General features: G+C 40.0%; 1 protein-coding gene and 1 long non-coding RNA gene across 7 annotated transcripts in view; both read right to left on the bottom strand.

The window, feature by feature from the left end:
* Positions 1–2,042: 2,042 nt before the first annotated feature.
* On the bottom strand, positions 2,043–3,615 carry LOC129161906 (uncharacterized). Of its 2 annotated transcripts, none has more exons than XR_008561981.2 (3): positions 2,971–3,615; positions 2,801–2,897; positions 2,043–2,644 (listed from the first exon to the last, which is right to left on the bottom strand). It is a non-coding gene; the product is annotated as an uncharacterized lncRNA (long non-coding RNA). The 2 variants fall into 2 exon arrangements; XR_011517358.1 differs by having other exon boundaries at positions 2,801–2,851; positions 2,971–3,607.
* Positions 3,616–7,034: 3,419 nt separating this feature from the next.
* Positions 7,035–19,026, bottom strand: part of LOC129157543 (zinc finger protein OZF-like) — a 34,677-nt gene continuing 22,685 nt past the window's right edge. For 4 of the 5 annotated variants that reach the window (XM_070547530.1, XM_070547528.1, XM_070547533.1 and 1 more), the window contains one exon: positions 7,035–14,372. In XM_070547530.1, coding sequence (XP_070403631.1) covers positions 13,141–14,372 — 1,232 coding nt within the window. In that variant the 3' untranslated portion in view covers positions 7,035–13,140. Of the gene's footprint in view, positions 14,373–16,139; positions 18,168–19,026 lie in introns of those variants that run through there. The other variant, XM_054736783.2, reaches the window with a different exon arrangement.

Below are 19,026 nucleotides of genomic sequence, written 5' to 3'. Positions count from 1 at the left end.
TTCAGTCCAGTTTGCATAATTTCCAGTAAGACTAACATTTATTTGAATGTTATTGGAAGTCAGAGCGCCAGGTGGTTCCTGCCTTGTTGCATGGGAAAGACTCCCCAAACAGTTTCCAAGTCATGTGTATGTGAGACCCATTTCCTAAGCTATGCAGGAGTGACATCAGGAAAAAGTATAACTGGGGTCGCATTTTCGGTGTAAGGAGGCTTTTTCTGAGATCCAGCCGGAGGCCTGTTGCGTTCTGGCTGAATGCTGTCCCAAGTTACTGGTGATGTATTGCTGAACTGTGCAAATAAAAAGCCCCACGCTGTAAGAACAAAGTTGTCTCATTCTCTTGTGTTTTGATAAGGAAAAGAACCACAAAGGGCTTCTCAGGAATGTGGAAATCCCCGAGCCGCTGGGCGAAAGACCACGGTGTCCACCATAATAAGATAAACAAAGGCAGACATTGTCACGGGTTGCCTCCACCTTCTGGTGGATTGTGTTCAGTTTTTGTGTTGCAGGTGGGCGCAGTAGACTGCACAGCTGTCTGGAGTTTTGCTAATTGAGGTGCAGAGGATTTAAGGAGCGGTGTGACTCAACTCCAGCGCCGGTTGATACTCTCACTTGGGTAGTGTTGTAGCCAAAAAGGTCAAGAGGTCATCTACAACATATATTGAGTTGAATTATGAGTCCTTAGGTTAAAAGCTTGCTGAGAAAGCTGTGTTCTGTGTATGTGAGGTTTAACATGTCCAGCTTGTGTAAACCAGCTCCAGTGGACCTTGAGCCCTCGGATCATGTCGGGATAACAGGGCTGGTCGACCTCTGGGCTGGAGGGTGCGTCGAACATTTGGAAGTGTAAATATCACCCCATCCTCTCTCCACATTTGTCAAGGGACTGTGGCAGTAGCCCAGGGACTAAAAGCATAAATTTAGGACTCCACATGTGGTCGAGGTCTTTTGGTCTTTTGTAGTTGGCTGTCCTGAGATGTGAGATGAATGAATAAAGAGACCCGCGCTGCCTGACTGAGCTGCCCGTCTCTGACTGCTTCTTTAAGAATAACAGAGAAACCCCACATATTGGCACCACAGATGGGTGAACAGAGGGGAGTTCCAACAGCGGCCCTTGACTCCTGCCCAGTAGATGAGGTCCGAAGGGCCCAGGTGAGCATGTTTTTGTTCATTTTTGTGGCCTCTGTCACTGGGCAGGGGTCGGGCGGGGCTGTCCTCCTGTTCTGATAATACTATAAATATCAGTTGGAGAGGGGATTCATGTCTGGCAGTGGTGAAAAATATTCACACTTGTGAAGTCAGCTGTGTCATTTTGATGACGGACAAATTTTAAGTGTCAAATTAAAAGGTGGGACAGCAAATTGAAATACAATTTTAACAGCTGATGGTTCTGAGAGGTCGACACTCTTTAATCCAGTCTGCTGACTCGGTTTGAGCAGAGATGGGGATCTTGAAGAAAAAGCGCTGAAGTTGTGAGAGATAAGCTTTGCTGTAGTTCGGCTATCCCCGGGGATTGGTAAATTTAAATAAGAGTTTTTTGGTAAAGCATGTAAAAAAACAGGGTCCGTGAGCTCGGGACGGCCTGTACGTTGTAGTTTGCAGCAAAATTGCTGTAGAAACAGTTTCCGGGAGCTCGGGATTCTGTAGTTCTGTAGTTCTGTAGTTGACGTGTGAGTGTGAAGGCCTGATGCGGTACCAGAAAAATAAATAAATAAGATAAATAAGAGGTTTAAAAGTTGCAACTCAGATATGTAAACTTCACTGCAGTGCTAAATTTTAATGTTTGAAGTTATGCAAAATTCAAACTCTGCAATCCTGTTCTGATCAGTCTGAACAGAATACCAAAAGTTAATAAATAAAAGGTTTTTAAAGTAATATATATATATATATATTTATATACAAGCGTAAGAATCATTTGTGTGCAGGGCAGCATGTGAGTGACCCAGATTTGGGGGGTGAAGTAGTCTGGAGATTAAAAGGAAAAAAAAAACCAAGAAATACAAGGAAAGTTGTAAATGACAGCTTTATTTTAGAAATAAATAGAAATATATAGATATACATTTATTGAAAGTCGGACAGCTGCTAAACAGTAAAGTCGAAACAGTCTGTAGAAAATAAATATATAAACTGTTTCTGAGCGCTCTCAAAAAAAAAATGCAATTTGGCTTGCTGTAGTGGTTGCATAGGACCTGCTTAAAAGCATAGTGAGCATTAAATTCTGAAAATTACCAGTGCAGTCTTATACAAATTCTGTGGTTAAAAACAACAAATACACGAATAAAAGCTGTTAATGGAGCTCCTTCCGATTTGGTGTAAAGTAGGAAAAGTAAGTGCCAATTTGGGTCAGTTAAATTTAAATTAGGAGAAAACATAATGATAATAGTCCAGCTGGAAATAAGATACTAAGAAAAAATAAGGTAAACAGACGTTTATATATATATATAAAGAGAATATATAAGTGACGGACTGACTTACTTTTGTTTGAAGGACTGTGACAAACAGAAAAAATGTTGTTTGTGCCGTTGTGAATGTGAGTGTTTTTTTGCATGTGAAGTGAATGCTGCTGTGGCTGGATATTCTGTTGAATGACGCAGTGTTTAATAGAGACAGCTGATGGGAAAAAACATGGTGTGGCCCAGGCTTTCCCCGACTGAAAAACAATAGAAAAAGAATTTATAGTTAGCGTGATGACAAGAAAATCGTTTAAAATATAAAAGTTGCATGGTTGTGGTCATACAAAGGAGGTATTTTATCTGCTTTTGAGCCGTGAGGGCTGAAACTGGACTTTGGACTCTCTATCATTTACCTATGTTTGCTTTTCTGTAAATGGAGTCTGTCACTCTCTCTTTTCTCCTGCCTGCATACACACACACACATGGTGAGACCAAGGCTGGCTTGCTTTTCTGTGAAGTGTAACATGCCGTTTTAAGCAATTTGTGACTTTAGAAAAGATAACTTCTGGTGTTTTGGGCATACCTTCTTAGTCCATGGATGGCCTCCGTGTGAGGGTCTTTTCTCCTGGACGGTCGAGAGCGGAATGAGGCTGAAGGTTCAACCTGAGGGCCTGACTCCGCCCACTTTTACACACAAGAATCCTGTAGTCTAAAAATAGCACAGGGTGCTGCAGAACAGCATTTCTGAAGTTCTCAGGATCGTCTTTATGAAAATCATAAAATTAACAAATAATCAGTCAGGAAAATAAAATATTTGTGCCAGATTGTTTAGTTACACCCACTTATAATTATTTTGCATAGGTGTTGTAAAACTATTCCTGTAAATCTTGCTATAGAAATAAAATCCAATAATTGTCTTGCTTGAACTTTAAGAATCATTAACATTAGTGGCTGGATTTTGAGACGCTGAATAATGAGAAAGAGATAAACTATTATTTCCTGTAACCTGGCTAGAACTTGTACCATGCTGTTTTGAATTAAAAACTGGTAGTTATTTCCCAAAATAAGATAGATAAATAAAAAATGAAAGGAGGGATCTTGCATTTTGAGTTAGACTGTGCCTAATGATTAAAACCTGTTTGGAACAGATTTTAAGGACAATTGTGTATAGAAAGTAGTCTAGATTTACCTTTGAGTCAGTAAAGTCGACTAATTTTTAATTCAATTCAATTCAAGTTTGTTTATATAGTGCCAAATTACGACAAGAGTCGTCTCAAGGCACTTCACATAATAAACATTCCAATTCACAGTTCATTAAGCCAATCAGAAATAATGTTTCCTATATAAGGAACCCAGCAAATTGCATCAAGTCACTGACTAGTGTCAGTGACTATACAGCAATCCTCATACTAAGCAAGCATGCAGCGACAGTGGAGAGGAAAACTCCCTTTTAACAGGAAGAAACCTCCAGAGAATCCTGGCTCAGTATAAGCAGCCATCATCCACGACTCACTGGGGATCGAGAAGACAGAGCAGACACACACACACACACACACACACACACACACACACACACACACACACACAGACAGACAAGTAATGTGTCTATAGTTATATTGTGATGTCTTAGTAAATATTGTATTTGGTGAAAGATAAACTTTATTGTATTTATTCTAGTGGATCTATAATTAAACGGGTAAACTAGTAGTAGCACATCCAACGTCAAGGAAAGCAAAAAGTTATAATCAGGAGAGGGAGAATGTTTAAGTGGTTAGCAGCAGTGTGCTAGACGATGGCCCCCTCCATGAGGCCACCACAGCTCAGCAGAAGTCATTGTAGCTTCTTCTGGGGAGAAAAACACTTACAGAGAAAATAAAGTTAACAGCTGAAATTGGACAAAATAGTACAGTTAAAGAGCAGACTGTAGAAGAAAGCAGCAGAGTGTGAAAAGTGGTCAGTGTGTCCTCCAGCAGTCTAAGCCTATAGCAGCATAACTTCAGAGATAACTCTGGATAATTAGAAGCCATCGTTGATTTGTACAAGAGAAAGTTCTGTCATTTCAACCCAATCAACATATTTAAGGAAGACGTTTGCTGTGCACTGTAGCGGCAGGAATTTTACTGGGTTGGCCCGTCACAGACGGAAACCAGCTGCAAATGAAAGTCTCCTGGATCTGGCTCTACACAAACGGAGCAGAAAGTCCCCACCACAAGCTGAATTATAACACCGAAATGACGCAGCACTACGAGATGAACACTGTGGGACAGGCGCTTGTTTGCCCGGCTGCAAGATGAGACGGAGACAAAGGGGAGGAGCACGTGTGCCAACATGTGAACTTTAATCAATGACTGGGGTCATACTGAACTTACAAACAGATGCTCAAAGAGACTGTTTCCCCATAGGGTCCACCCAGTGGAAGTGTGTTTGCTGCAGTTAGGTAATGGAAAGGCTTTTTGGCAACATTCAGTTGATTTGGTGAAATGTCAGAATTGTGAAAAATTTACTAAACTACTGCAGAACATAGTTAACTGAGAAAGTTAGCCTAAAAAAAAATAGGATTAGTAACCTGGTCCAACTCACCATTGGATTCAATATAATCTTTATTGTAAGTATGATTTAAGATTTGGAAAACCGCAAGTGTCAAGTTGCTCTATAGCCTATCCTAGCTTTTATCATAGCTTATATGATTAACAAAATTTAAATGAAATTGGGGTAAAGTAAATAACTCAGTGCACAACAATTTCTCGGTATTCATCAGGTTTCTTAGTTGACTGAATGACTTTTCTTATTTCTACAGGTCTTAGGGTACTCAGCTGCAGCGGACAGGAGAACAACAGTGTTGTTTCAGCTCCTTTGAGTTTCCCAACAGATCTAGCCAAACCTGATCCTATATTTTTCTATGAGCTGTAAGTTCTAATGTAGAAAATAATGTTACAAAATATTGAATAATTGTACCTCTCATTCGATAAAAATTATGTTCACATTTTTCATCTTGTGAAATCTTCAACATAACATTTTTAATTGGCCTTTTGCGGGAGTGACGTTGCGAGAACATTTGGATTAGGCTACAGCCGAAATTGGCCAAAACTGAAATTTTGGTTTGACTTAAATTAGATGTCACTGAAGGTAAACAAAGCTATATTTGTGCTGCATGGGAATTGGAGGAAAATAGATGTGGATGTGTCGGCGAGAAGAAAGCAAAAATAAAAAATAAATATCAAACAATATCACAGTAAAAAGAGTGTAGGGAAAATTATTAAAAGAAATTAAACTGGGAGAAATAATCCTTTTTTTTAGGGATTAATGCATGGCCATGAGCTCTGCTGGAAACACCCATAAAATCGGAAACACCCATAAAATCGCTTTACATTCATCAGGTACATTACAAAAGAGCCTCAACAATGGTTAGTCATGCTGGATAATGAGAACATAACAATAATCTGTCTCCCTAGTTTGGTTGGGTAAAAGGGAAAAAGGTGTTTAGATGTCTGATGTTTTATAGGAACCAGAGTATCACAAGAGGTAGGACGACAATTGGCTAAAGGGAAAAAGTCTTTAAGTTTATCATCACAGGTTGGCACGGTAAATAAATGAATAAATAAATAAACAAATAATAAATAAATGAATAAATAAATAATAAATAAATAAATAAAAATAAGAGAGAAAAAGGAAAATTAATTAAAGGAAACGTAATAGTAATAAAACGTTAAATTGTTCTGAATCTGTCATGGAATCAGTGCCACTGGAAAGAGGAAAAGAGGATAGGGGAGTATCTCTTAGCACAAATCACGTTATTGATTTAGCAATGCAGCTTAATTTCAGATGCTTTAAGGATGATGCTAATTTGTGTTATAGATGGAGAAGTAGAACAGAAACACACATCTAAACGAATAGATAAGGGAAATTACTGACAATACTAGGGTTTTAGGATGTATGGCTTTAAGTAATTTGTGGTTTGACCAGCAAATATATACAAACAAACCTGTAACTGCAGTTTCGTTATTTATGAATTAACCTTAAGTAGTGAATTAATTCTTAGGATTTCTTGTGCTAGTGAGGTTCTTAAAGGAAAAAGGAAAGAAAATAAGAAAGAAGGTTCATAATTGGGGTGAATAGTAAGGGACATTGGAAAACCTGAAACTATTTTGTTGAATTGATAGTAAAGTGGTTGTCCTAATTTTTAGTTGGAGAGATCACATCGCAACATGAGTTAAGAACAGTAATTATGGGAAGTTTTGTTGGATTAATTTGATCACACGCTTTAGGTCTTATTTTTTCTTTCCACTGGTTTAGTGTTCGGTTCATTTAAACCAAGCGGAGACACAGACTTGAGAGAATAAGTAGTTTAGTTGTGCGTGTCCCGCTCTTGCAGTTTTGAGCATTTTCCAGAAATAATCTAGATGTTTAAGAAGTGGAAGGAAGCTCTCGATGTAATTACTAACATGCATGAGGAAAAATATAAAAGTTGCACTTAAATGAGGAATTTCACACTTTCGCTTCAGTCTGACATTTGCTTGGTGTGTGAGGGCATAGAGACGTGTATGGACCGTGTGTTTGACTGTGTTTGTTTTGTTTGTTTGTTCTTTTATTTATATGGGCGCGGCCGAGCCTTGAGAAACATCAACAAAGCCATTGGACTATTCTGAGTAAATTAACCAATTCAAATTCAAATTCAGGATCCTGAAACAATTCGGTTATAATCTCTAATTGGTGAAGACCATCTTAAGAATTCATTATACAAGGCATCATCTCCAGTGTTACTGGAACTGTTTTAAAACCCATGCATGGTTGTATATTTTAGTTAAATCATTTATACTCATTGAATTATTGTTTTTTGCTTTATGTTTTAATCTCTTTGCAATTTTTCTCTGTGACACAGGTGAAGATGCTGGTGGCGAAGTGGATCCCACTTATTTCTTCCTCCCACACACATTCTTACTCTCTCTCTCTCTCTCTCTCTCTCTCTGTGTATGTGCATGTATATGTGTTTGTGTGTCCATGTGTGTCCGTGTCGTGATGTCACTGTACCTTTAATTGCGCTTGCTGTTTGTAACTGTATGTGTCTGATGTTGAAGGTATCAGAGGCTAGGGTCAGTGAGAGTTAGGACACTTTTGTGCATAACCTTTAAGCCCTAGGCGATCGGTTCGGGAGACGTCTGGTCCGTACGGAGTGCAAGGCTTCCTGGTGTTGCACGGTGACCAAGGGAGAGGATGGAAAAAGATGAAGATTGGACTTTCATGAACTCACGTCGATACCTGAGGCGAAGACTAACGGATAGTGTTGCTTCTCACCTTACTGGGACTAGATTAACTAACATAAGAAGAAGTTTGCTGAGTTTTATGACGGTTCTTGTCTTGAATGCTGCAAGGAACCATCCCTGATAAATTACAATGGGGTTTCTGCTGGAGGAGGTGAAGAGGATAACCAATGGACGAGCATAACAAGAGGAAAAGATATCACCACAATGTATCATCGTTTTATAGGCCATCTGACGACCGCGACACCAATAGAGGAATTGTTCACGATGGAAGATGAGTAAAATGCAACTACTCTACACCCTAGACTGGTTTCCATACCACTATTACAGTCACACCTGCAGATGACAGGACTTTACTAGCATAATAACCATACGATGACTGTGTCACTTAGCTGATGTTTGCTTACTTTTGTTCCAGTTTTACGACTTTGAATTAGTTCCTGAGTAGTACTGGTATTTTTTTAATGGTCCGAGGGGAGGTTACTGCGAAAGGGGTCATAGTTGTAAGGTGTACATAAAGCTTTTGCGTGGGCCAGAAGGGCCAGGTAGATCTGAGATTATAAAGAGATAAATCCTAACAAAATATAGCATGTGTGTGTTCCAGGTAAACTACCAATAATGAACCCAGAACTGACATGTTTCTGGTTAGTGATAACGTAACCATGACTGTTACTACTCCGTTTCAGGTGCAACAGATCTTCTGGTGGGTGCTGGATGTCATGTTTTGACTAGTGTTTTCTTATTGTGATGGATTAGCATGTGTTCATTTTTGAGGGTGTGTGGATGTTGCATGAAGGATTTTGAATGTGGTTTCGAAGGTTGAGGAACAGAATAGGTGATTCTGGTTGAGTTCAGATCGGATTTGCTGAATGATTTTTAATTTGGTTTTAAGGACTTATTTCTGGTCGTTTTACCGAGCGGCCATTACATTACTCCTTGTTATCAAGACAATCATGTGAGTTTTGCTTTTACCGTTAACCCATAAATGCTTGAGTAAATCATTGCATGCCTTACTACAGAATTAGCTCTTTAATTTAGGATAAGTGGGTAGGTTAGAAAGGGGGTGTGAATGTGGGGATGGATGCTTTGTCTATGGGTCTAAAAATTTAGGAAGTTTTTGTGGTAATAGGTTTATAGGCAATTGGCGTGCTAATTCAAGTTTTTCTTGTTGACATGTTGCGTTCTGCTCGCCGTGGGGAGGATGGAGTCGGCACCACCACGCTGCACGCAGATGGACAAAGGGAGGACTGAGCCAAGGACTTATGCCTTTGCTTTGCTGACAAATAAAGGACACTTGTCCACATAAAGCCCTCCTCAAGCAGAAGACCTCCAACGACGACATGGATGCTGAACTTGTATTTACCGTTCTATTCTTTTGAATGAAATCTTCAACCGGATTTATTACTGTTTCATTATGTCTTCGCTAAAGCTAATTGTTCATTATTCATCATATTTGTCACCAGTTTCTTTTCATGTGCCTTTGTTGTTTTGTGTGTTCTTTCTTTTGACCACTGATGAGGATATTTGTCACCTGATGTCCTCAAGCTAGTCCTCGCATGCCCGCTCTGTGCCGTGGCGTTCGTCCCCTTTTGGGTCGGGGAGGACATGGAGGAATTTTCCCTGTTAAAGTACAGCGGACAGGTTTTTGCCTCCATACAGGGTGCGCATGCAATACATTCGTGAAGTAATGAGTTCAGTTAATGCTAAAATCATGTTTCATGTATTGTTTCACAGTTTTTCATTGTCTCAGCTGTAAACTCATCGGTTGTTTTTCAGTTACTTAATCATTGTTCATTGCATATACAATACAAGTTGAAGTTGCTGTGTTATTCTGGAACATCGTCTCGTGTTTTGGTATGGGTACTTTATGCATTTTTGATTCAAGGTCATATGTTATACCTTTTTGTTTCCATTTTTTGTCATTTTGTTATATTATTTTTATTTGCTGCTCATTTCTTCTGTTACTTAGTTAAGCATTCATTTATTGATATACCCTACATTGCTGATTCGTTTACGATGGTAATGTGTGGCGCACAAGTCCGCCAAAGGGAGGACTGTTGTAGCCAAAAAGGTCAAGAGGTCATCTACAACATATATTGAGTTGAATTATGAGTCCTTAGGTTAAAAGCTTGCTGAGAAAGCTGTGTTCTGTGTACGTGAGGTTTAACATGTCCAGCTTGTGTAAACCAGCTCCAGTGGACCTTGAGCCCTCGGATCATGTCGGGATAACAGGGCTGGTCGACCTCTGGGCTGGAGGGTGCGTCGAACATTTGGAAGTGTAAATATCACCCCATCCTCTCTCCACATTTGTCAAGGGACTGTGGCAGTAGCCCAGGGACTAAAAGCATAAATTTAGGACTCCACATGTGGTCGAGGTCTTTTGGTCTTTTGTAGTTGGCTGTCCTGAGATGTGAGATGAATGAATAGAGACCCGCGCTGCCTGACTGAGCTGCCCGTCTCTGACTGCTTCTTTAAGAATAACAGAGAAACCCCACAGTAGCATCTAGCCTCTGAATCTGCCTGTTCTCTTGTGATCCCGAATTAATGACCTTGCATTCCGTTCTAGTATCCTGTTCCCGCACCACCTACCTTGCCTGGAGTTGTTCCCACATCTCGCCGCTCAAAGATCCTCTGGACTCCTCTCTCCACGTCTGCCCACTTGCCTCACGCTCTGAACCTCTCACCCGGTCCAACTTCTCCCAGTTCGCCTCCGCTCTAGTCCTGGCTCCTGACCGTAAGAACTCTCTCAGTTACAGACTCTCATATCCTGGTTCTCTGGTTCTGGCCTCGCTCACTTTCTGTTTATATCTTCGTAGATTCCGGTACCCTCCTGTTCCTGATCATTGAAGCAGCGCCTTTAGTTCTAGTTTTTGTCTCTTTTGTTTCCACTGTAAATAAATCACTTTACATTTTTACTCACCGATTCCTCATGTCCTGGGTGAAATTCCTTGCCCACAACATGACAGACGTGTGGCTTTTGGAGACTCTGAACCACATTATTTTATTAAATTGATGTGTGTGTCCGGACTGTAGGAACCTTTTGTAGTTCCTAGGAACTTTCCAGCCCCCTTTTGTGTGCGTTCAACAGATAGGAACTAGGAACCTTTTATCGTAGTTCCTAGAACCATTTTAGCTCCTACTCTGAGGCGGGGACTTTCTGTGGTTCCTACGGAACTAGTGTGACGTCGGTGCTTGGTGAGCTACACCCCTTGCTTTATTTCCGCATCTTTTCTGTTCCGAATCATGTTTGTTTATTTAGAAACAGACGGGACTACATCCCGGATACTCCTGCTGCCACTAGCACACCTCGCCAAAACTGAACAGGTAAATAAAACAGCTAAGTGGCCTAGTAGTAGAGTGTCCGCCCTGAGACTGGGAGATCAGGGTTTGATTCCTGGTCGGGTCATACCAAAGACTTTGAAAAAAAAGGGACCCAATGCCTCCCTGCTAGGCACTCAGCATTTAGGGGTTGGATTGGGGGGTTAAACCACCAAATAGTTCCCGAGTGTGGCTGTGTCTGCAGCTCATCGCTCCCCCAGGGGATGGGTCAAATACGGAGAACAAATTTTGCACACACATCAGTGTGTGTGACAACTGATGGGATTTTAACTTTAACTTTAGAAAGTGTTTTGGTTCTTCTCTTGATATGATGGAAGGAAATTGTCCATTTTGGGATTAAATCACAGAGCGAGTATGCTTGTACCAAATTAATATGTAGTCAATTAGCTTTCTTTTTGGTGAATTTCTACTTTGTTCTTGATGGTCGCACGTGTGAATCATGTGCACGAACACATTCAATGCAAACACACACACGCAAACATGCAGTTAAATGTCTTAAATTTAATTTTGTGCATTAATCTTATAGTACAAGCAGTTGAGTTGTTATCATCTGTAATATGTTTTAATGGTGGGCTGGTTTAATGTGTGATGGCTGGGCGATCAACTGGTTGAGACGCCAACCAGTCCTGCTACATCTACATACAAACAGTGCAAAGAACTGGGTGTGAGCGTAGCCTCTGTGTGGCCCTCCACATACGGCTCCTTGAACACCCAGATGGTCTGTACACATAAGTTTCTGGTTCTGATCAAGCGACCAAGCAGTCAACAATATTTACATACAAACAGTCCCAAGTCAATATATATGTCTGTGGTCCCAAGAACTGGGTTTGAGTGTAGCCTCTTTGTGGTTCCACACAACATGATGAACACGGGCTTTAAAAACTCTGGACATCTCCTGTGATTTAGATTCATCATACATTTCCCCCAATTCCAGCTGAGTGTCTCATTTAGTAACAAAACATGATTGTGAACTCTCTCTAAAGTCAAGTTAATTATATATCCCATTTCATACACAAAACTGTAGCCCAATGTGCTTCACATAGTTAAGAATCACAAGTGAAATTAAATACTTAAAATGTCACATCATGTTGTGTAAAATAAAATGAAAGAATATTAACACAGAACATTGCACACAAAAATAAAAGCATATAAAGTACAATTATTTACTTTAAAATATAAAATAAAGATAAAACAGCACAGAATAGGTATACATATAAAATACATGTAGAATAAATTTAACACAGTACAGATTAAAGACCTAGTAGAGCACAAATGCAAGGATAGGTTAATGGAAGGCATCATGAAAAAGTTTAGGTTTTAATTAGTTTTAAGACCTGTGGAGAAAAAAACCCTACAAGAAGCAGAAAAAAGGATAAACCTCCAACCTTCATATTGTCAGCAATAAACGCAGCAAAAGTTAACTTTCATGACCAAAAAAAAAAAAAAAAAAAAAAAAAAAACCTGTATAAATTATTCAGTGAATCAGGAGAGCAGGAAAAAAAATCTTATTTCTGATTTTACATTTTTTATTTCAATTCAAACTATTTAGACTTTTGCGTTTTTATCACATTTAGCTTGTATTTTATTTAAAATAGCATCAGCTTTACAGGTTAGCTGTTCCTTTGTGCTCAAAAACTTATGTTAACAACCTCTAAAAAAATTACCAAATCATTCACATGAAGTAGATTTGTTATTCACTATCTGGAAGTATTTGATTAGTTAAAAAAACTAAACATGTTTTGTTTAATTTGGTTTTCAGAATTTAACTAGTTTACTTAAACAAAAAAAATACTGCTGTACTGAAATACAGAGAAATCAACTTTTGAATACAGTACATGTTAATTTGGTAAGTATAGCATGTTTAACATAAGCACATTCACACATGGAATGTATCAATGTAAATAAATCAAATGACAGTAACTCTGCTGTACTTTCATTGTGTAAAAGTAGCTCACGGGCCAAAAAAGGTTGGAGACCCCTGCAATAGACCATTCAGCCCTGTTGCTTAGATGATTGTTTAAAGTTTTCTATCGGCTAAATCTTCGTCCACAGAGCTCACACGCAAAAGGCTTCTGTCATTTGTGGACTCCCATTTGTCTGTTTAAATTTGTCTTTTCGCTAAATCTTTTTCCACAGAGATCACAAGCAAAAGGCTTCTATCCTGTGTGGACACTCATGTGTCTGTTTAAATGTCCCTTTTCATTAAATCTATTCCCACAGAGCTCACAAGCAAAAGGCTTCTCTCCTGTATGGACTCTCATGTGTGTGTTTAAATTTGACTTTTGGCTAAATCTTTTGCTACAGAACTCACAGGCGAAAGGCTTCTGTCCTGTGTGGACTCTCATGTGTCTGTTTAAATGTGATTTTATGCTAAATGTTTTTCCACATAGATCACAAACAAAGGGCTTCTCTCCTGTGTGGACTCTCATGTGTGTGTTTAAACTTCCCTTTATGCTAAATCTTTGTCCACATAGATCACAAGCAAAGGGCTTCTCTCCTGTGTGGACTCTCATGTGTGAGTTTAAATTTCCCTTTAGGCTAAATCTTTGTCCACAGAGCTCACAGGCAAAGGGCTTCCCTCCTGTGTGGACTATCATGTGTGTGTTTAAATGTCCCTTTTCACTAAATCTATTCCCACAGAGCTCACAAGCAAAGGGCTTCTGTCCTGTGTGTACTCTCATATGTCTGTTTAAAGTTGACTTTAAGCTAAATTTCTTTTCACAGATGTCACAAGAAAAGGGCTTCTCTCCTGTGTGGACTCTCATGTGTGTGTTTAAAGTTGACTTTAAGCTAAATTTCTTTCCACAGAGCTCACAAGCAAAAGCGTTCTGTCCTGTGTGGACTCTCATGTGACTGTTTAAAAGTGTCCTATGACTAAGGGATTTGTTGACAGTCCTAAAATCTGACTCAGAACACCTGTTCTCATTCCAGTCATTGTCTCGGTCTCCAGTTTCAGACCCAGAGTCTGACAGCTCAGAGTCTAGAGTTGCATCATCATCATCATCATCATCTCCAACGTCAGTCTCTGAAGAATCAGGAGTCAGTTCATGAGGGTTCAGATCTGGGTTCCGGCTAGTTTGTACACAGGTTTCTGCTGTCGTCTGGTCAGCTGAGCCGCTGGTTGAAACATCTCTGTCTTCTATTTGCTTCTGATGAAGCTGTGAGAACAGAGGCTTCTCTTCATCATCCTCACTCTTTATAGAAGCAACAGTGACTGGAAACCTGGCAGCATCAGTCTCCTCCTTCATATGGAGATGTGCCCCTTCCATACTGGGCCACAGTTTCTCCTGTTCCTCCTTTATGTGGAGAAAATCTAAGTCCTGCTGGTTGACACCAGTGCTATGTTCTTCTAGGGCTTCTTCTTTAACCAGCACCACCTGTTGAAAAGCTGTAGGAAACACAGAAACGTATGATGTTAATTACCGACAGCTGTAACTGTGTTTTCAAACATATAACAGGAGCCCTGACAAACGGCCAAGTAAAAGACGCATAATAACACCTATTATAAAAAGAGCTTTTTTCTCTGCACACTGGACCAGGACATGAAAATTCAATGAGCTGCATACTGACTAGAAAGTTTGCCCTTATAGCCTGATTATATTGTGTGTGTGTGTGTGTGTGTGTGTGTGTGTGCGCGCGTGCGTCTTACATCCGCTGTGAGGACACATTTTTCACCTCTAACATGGGAACATATTAAAATTGTGAGGACATTTGCTAGGTTATCACAGTGAATAAAAACCTAATTTGGTTTTAGAGGTATGGTATGAATTAACTTTTAGTTGAGGTTAGAGTTGGGAATACAGCAACAGTAGTTACTTAACCAAAATGGTAATCGAGAGAACTGGGAAATGGCCTTCCATTACCCTGGCCCACTCAGTGATTGCCATCAGTCATGACATGCTTCATGTCTAAATGAACAATCCGTCATGTGACAAATCGGGCCTGTATTGGAGCTTTCACATCTGGGCAAGCACGGATCGGACTGTGTGGCATTTGTCCGGGTCCTGCACCAGTAGGTTTTGTTCACACACATTTCTCATGAACGGGGAAATCTCCTAGCTAGTGGGCTGGGCCAAATAAAGCACAGAGAAAGTCAGCGGAGACTTCCTTAAACAATGGATGTGCAGCTTAAATCTGTTTGTGTGTTTCTCTCAGGGTATATACAGCAATCCTTAAGTAAAATTTACTATTTTTAATACTTTTTTGTACTACCTTCAGAATTTTTTTAAAACCATCACAACACTAAATTGCAAGTGTTAATCAGCGACCTATTTACACATATTTTAACATATATAACATACAAAAAGCATTGACTTAGAGACTCACTGATGTTGACAACGTATTGCGCATATTTATTTTACTTAGAAAATAAGCCAGGCACTTCTTTTCAGCGGTTCAGACAGTTGACCACGGGGCCTGAAATGATGCAGAACGACCACTGAATATGACGTCATCATAATGTGACCGGATATGCTAAATTAGGGCTGCTCAATTATGGCAAAAACAATAATCACGATTATTGTGAATGAAATTGAGATCTCGATTATTTAAGACGATTTTTCAATTTATGTAGATTTTTTAAATTTATTTTTATTCAGTCATAAAACTGCTCAGGGCACAATCAGGGCAAAAATAAACAAGAAACAAGATGATCACTAAAAGAACTCCTGACTCCCAGTATAAAAAGACCAATATACTTATAGCTCATAGTCTATGACCCAAGGGCTGTAGACCTTGGTTTAACTCATGTAAGTCTAACCAGTACAGACCCAAATACCAATATCTTGCAAATACTGACAGCAAGAATTATACAGTGGCATTTATAACAAATAAATGCAAATAAATTGATGTTCACAAAATGTTGCATAACATTTATTGAGTCGTGTCAAGGTGCTGTAGGAGAGTGCACTAGCACCGTGTCCTCAGAGAGATTAGTTATTAGTTATCAGCGTGAGGAACTTATTTCTACCTTATTTATAAACAATTCATTTACAAGTCCATCAGTTAATGTAATAATTGTCCCGACCACAGCTGCAGCCCCCACCCCCCAACCCAGTCTCACAGCAATCGGGGCAAGCTGCATGTGTGTTTAGCGCGCCGCACGTGCACATTTAGCGGCTCAGAAGCTTGCAGGTGCGGTGTGTGTGTCACTCACTCTGGTTACTCCAACAGGGAGCCGACTCTGAGAGCCGTTTCTTTAGCGACCGACACATCACTACATCATTCCCTTTCCTGATGTCCTGAAGAACGGTCCGGAGCGCAGGCGGAGTATTTAGCTAACCTGCAGGAAATGTCGACGACAGTTATCCAGAAAGTAGCTAAGGGTTACCAGAGATGTTTCTGAGGTGTTCGCTAGGTACTTTTAAGATTTAAAAAGTCAAGAAGGGGGTCTGAGAACCTGCTAGAAATAGCATCAAAGTCACTAAGTTGGCAACGGAGCGCTTCATTTGTAACTCAGGGCAGCTCAAGTGGGAGGAGCAAATAATCGGCTTGTTTTATTTTTATAATCGTTCAAAACATTTCATTCGGAATATATTTCTATGTCGATGTTCAGAATACGACACCTGATAGTCTGAAAAAAATAATACCTAACTTGGAAAAAATAATACCTCTGAGACCAAATTTAACACTTTTAATGGCCTTAAATTTGACTATTTTTATTTATCACTTTTTAATACTTTTTAAAACCCCGCGGACACCCTGTTCTCTGTATGTGTGCTCCTCACAGCAGTGATGAGCGACGCCACTTCAGTCAGAGGCGACATTGACTAAACAGTATCCATGATAATGAATTATGCATGCAAGAAGGTCCCGCTGCTTGATTCAATCTGCTAATCGAAGGCTCCCACTAAAGGTAGACGTGTTTTTGAACCGGCCAATCAGCTGGTAATGGGTGTGTCGGACCTGTTCAGCCCAAACAGACCTCCTTGGTATGTGGGCCGAAAAACCGACTGGTTTAGTGCAGAAAATTACAAGACTACCCAGATATGGACACTTTAAAAGCTACCCAGTCTGGTCCATGCTGGCCCAGATGAGAAAGCACCATAAGTAATCATTTTGGAAGAACCAGTTTAAGCTGGTGTTTTAGGGCCAATTGAGTTAACTCGAAGTGCACATTGCGCAATGATGAGTATGCAGGGTGGGTTTGAGTGAGTAAGAAGAAACAATGGCTGCCAGGATTTGATAATCTGATCATCATCATCTGACACCAATTCTAATTTTAACCTTTCATCATACTGGGACTTTTTCTCTAGGGTACAATACGTACCTATAAAATTTCCTGGTATTTATTAGTCCAAATCTCTGAGATTTCTGAAAAACATCTGTGTTCAGAAAATAACCAAATAATGGAATTGGATAACAAACATAGATATTATTTAACAAAGATGTTCAAAGCCTTTTCTCCACCCGCAGCACAGTCAGAGCTGCTTGAATAGAATAGAATAGACTATTATTCCCACAGTGGGGAAAATCACTCCTTACAACAGAACATACACTTAGAGAAAAAGATGCAGAAAAATAAGCTATTATTGTTACCTTCAACCACTAAAATCAACAAATAAAATAAAAACTTGGGTTTCCAGAAATATGCATCATAAAGGACACTGACATAATAATGTACATCAGTGCACAAGTATTGAATGCATTCTGAATATTGCGTTGATGTCATTGTGTAACAGAGCCATTATACACGTTTACTGCAGAGGGGATGAACGACCTATGGTAGCGTTCTGTTTTACATCTTGGATGTCTCAGTCTGCCACTGAAGGAGCTGTCCAAGGCCTCCACAGTGGAATGCAGTGGGTGAGAGGTTTTTTAAAGATGGAGGTCATCTTCACCATCATCCTCCTTTCATACAGCTGGGAATTAACTTTGAAGAACCTCCGCCTCCTCAGGATGTGGAGGCGGCTTTGGCCCTTCCTTTACAGAGCATCTGTGTTGTTGGACCAGTTTAGTTTACTGCTCAGGTGAACACCCCAGTACTTAAAGGTATTCACCACCTAAATGTCTGCATCCTGGATGTTTACTGGTGACTGAGGAGTAGTGTTTCTCTGGATGTCAACCACTATCTCCTTTGTCTTACTGATGTTCAAGCAAACACCAATCAATAAAGTCTACGATGACTGACCTGTACTTCAGGTCATTCCCCACCAACACACAGCTAAGTCATCTGAGAACTTGTGGATGTGACAGTGCTGCTGGTGCTGTAGGTGAAATCCGAGGTGTAGATGGTGAATAGCAAACCTTTCTTTTCACTGCAAGTCAACGCGTTAGGAAACGGCCACGAAACATCCAAAATTTTCTCTCTCTGAGCCTCAGAACCTGCGTTATGTGCCGTGCCCCTTTTCGGCTACAAGATGGCCTCAGTGCCTTCTGCCTCGCCCGTCTCCTAGTGCTCAGCTGGATCAAATCATGGCTGATCACTTACCAGCTGTTAAAAAGCTGCTTTCAGCCATCAGTTCTTTGAGAAGGTCCAAGGGTAGAGTAGACTGGCAACAGTTTATTCTGCTCTCTTCTCCTTGGTTGCTTCCTTTGATGAAATTCGGTTTGCTCGCTAGTTGATAACTCGTTTTGAAATTGGGATTTAGGATTAAGACGATTTGGTATTTTGACTTTGGGCCGGCTATTTGACCTGGATTTAGGATCTCCCCTTTTGTATTTAGATATCAACATTAATATTATCGGTTGTTTATCCCCATCCCCTTCTGGGTTGGCGCTTTTCGTTTCTCCTCTTGAATATCTGCGTTTTGTATATAGTATTGCTTTTTAGAGTCTTGTAAATATTCCATTTTTGTAATAAAGGTCTTGGTTTTAAGTGACACTGCACTTTATTATTATTTAATCCACACACCACTTTTATTACTCCCCTCCTCATCTCTCCTAGAGAGCCGGGGACGTAACAATTTGGGGGCTCGTCCGGGATTTTTTATTATTCACCATCTTTCCCGACTTATTAATTGTGTGTAAAAATATTAACATTGTGTTTGTGTCCCTTAGAGGCGGAGCATGGCAACCTTTGACCTGCATGCGTTTGTGGTGGC

Source organism: Nothobranchius furzeri, chromosome 2 (assembly GCF_043380555.1).
Source record: "Nothobranchius furzeri strain GRZ-AD chromosome 2, NfurGRZ-RIMD1, whole genome shotgun sequence".
Taxonomy (NCBI): domain Eukaryota; kingdom Metazoa; phylum Chordata; class Actinopteri; order Cyprinodontiformes; family Nothobranchiidae; genus Nothobranchius; species Nothobranchius furzeri.
This window is presented reverse-complemented; position numbering and strand designations above follow the sequence as displayed.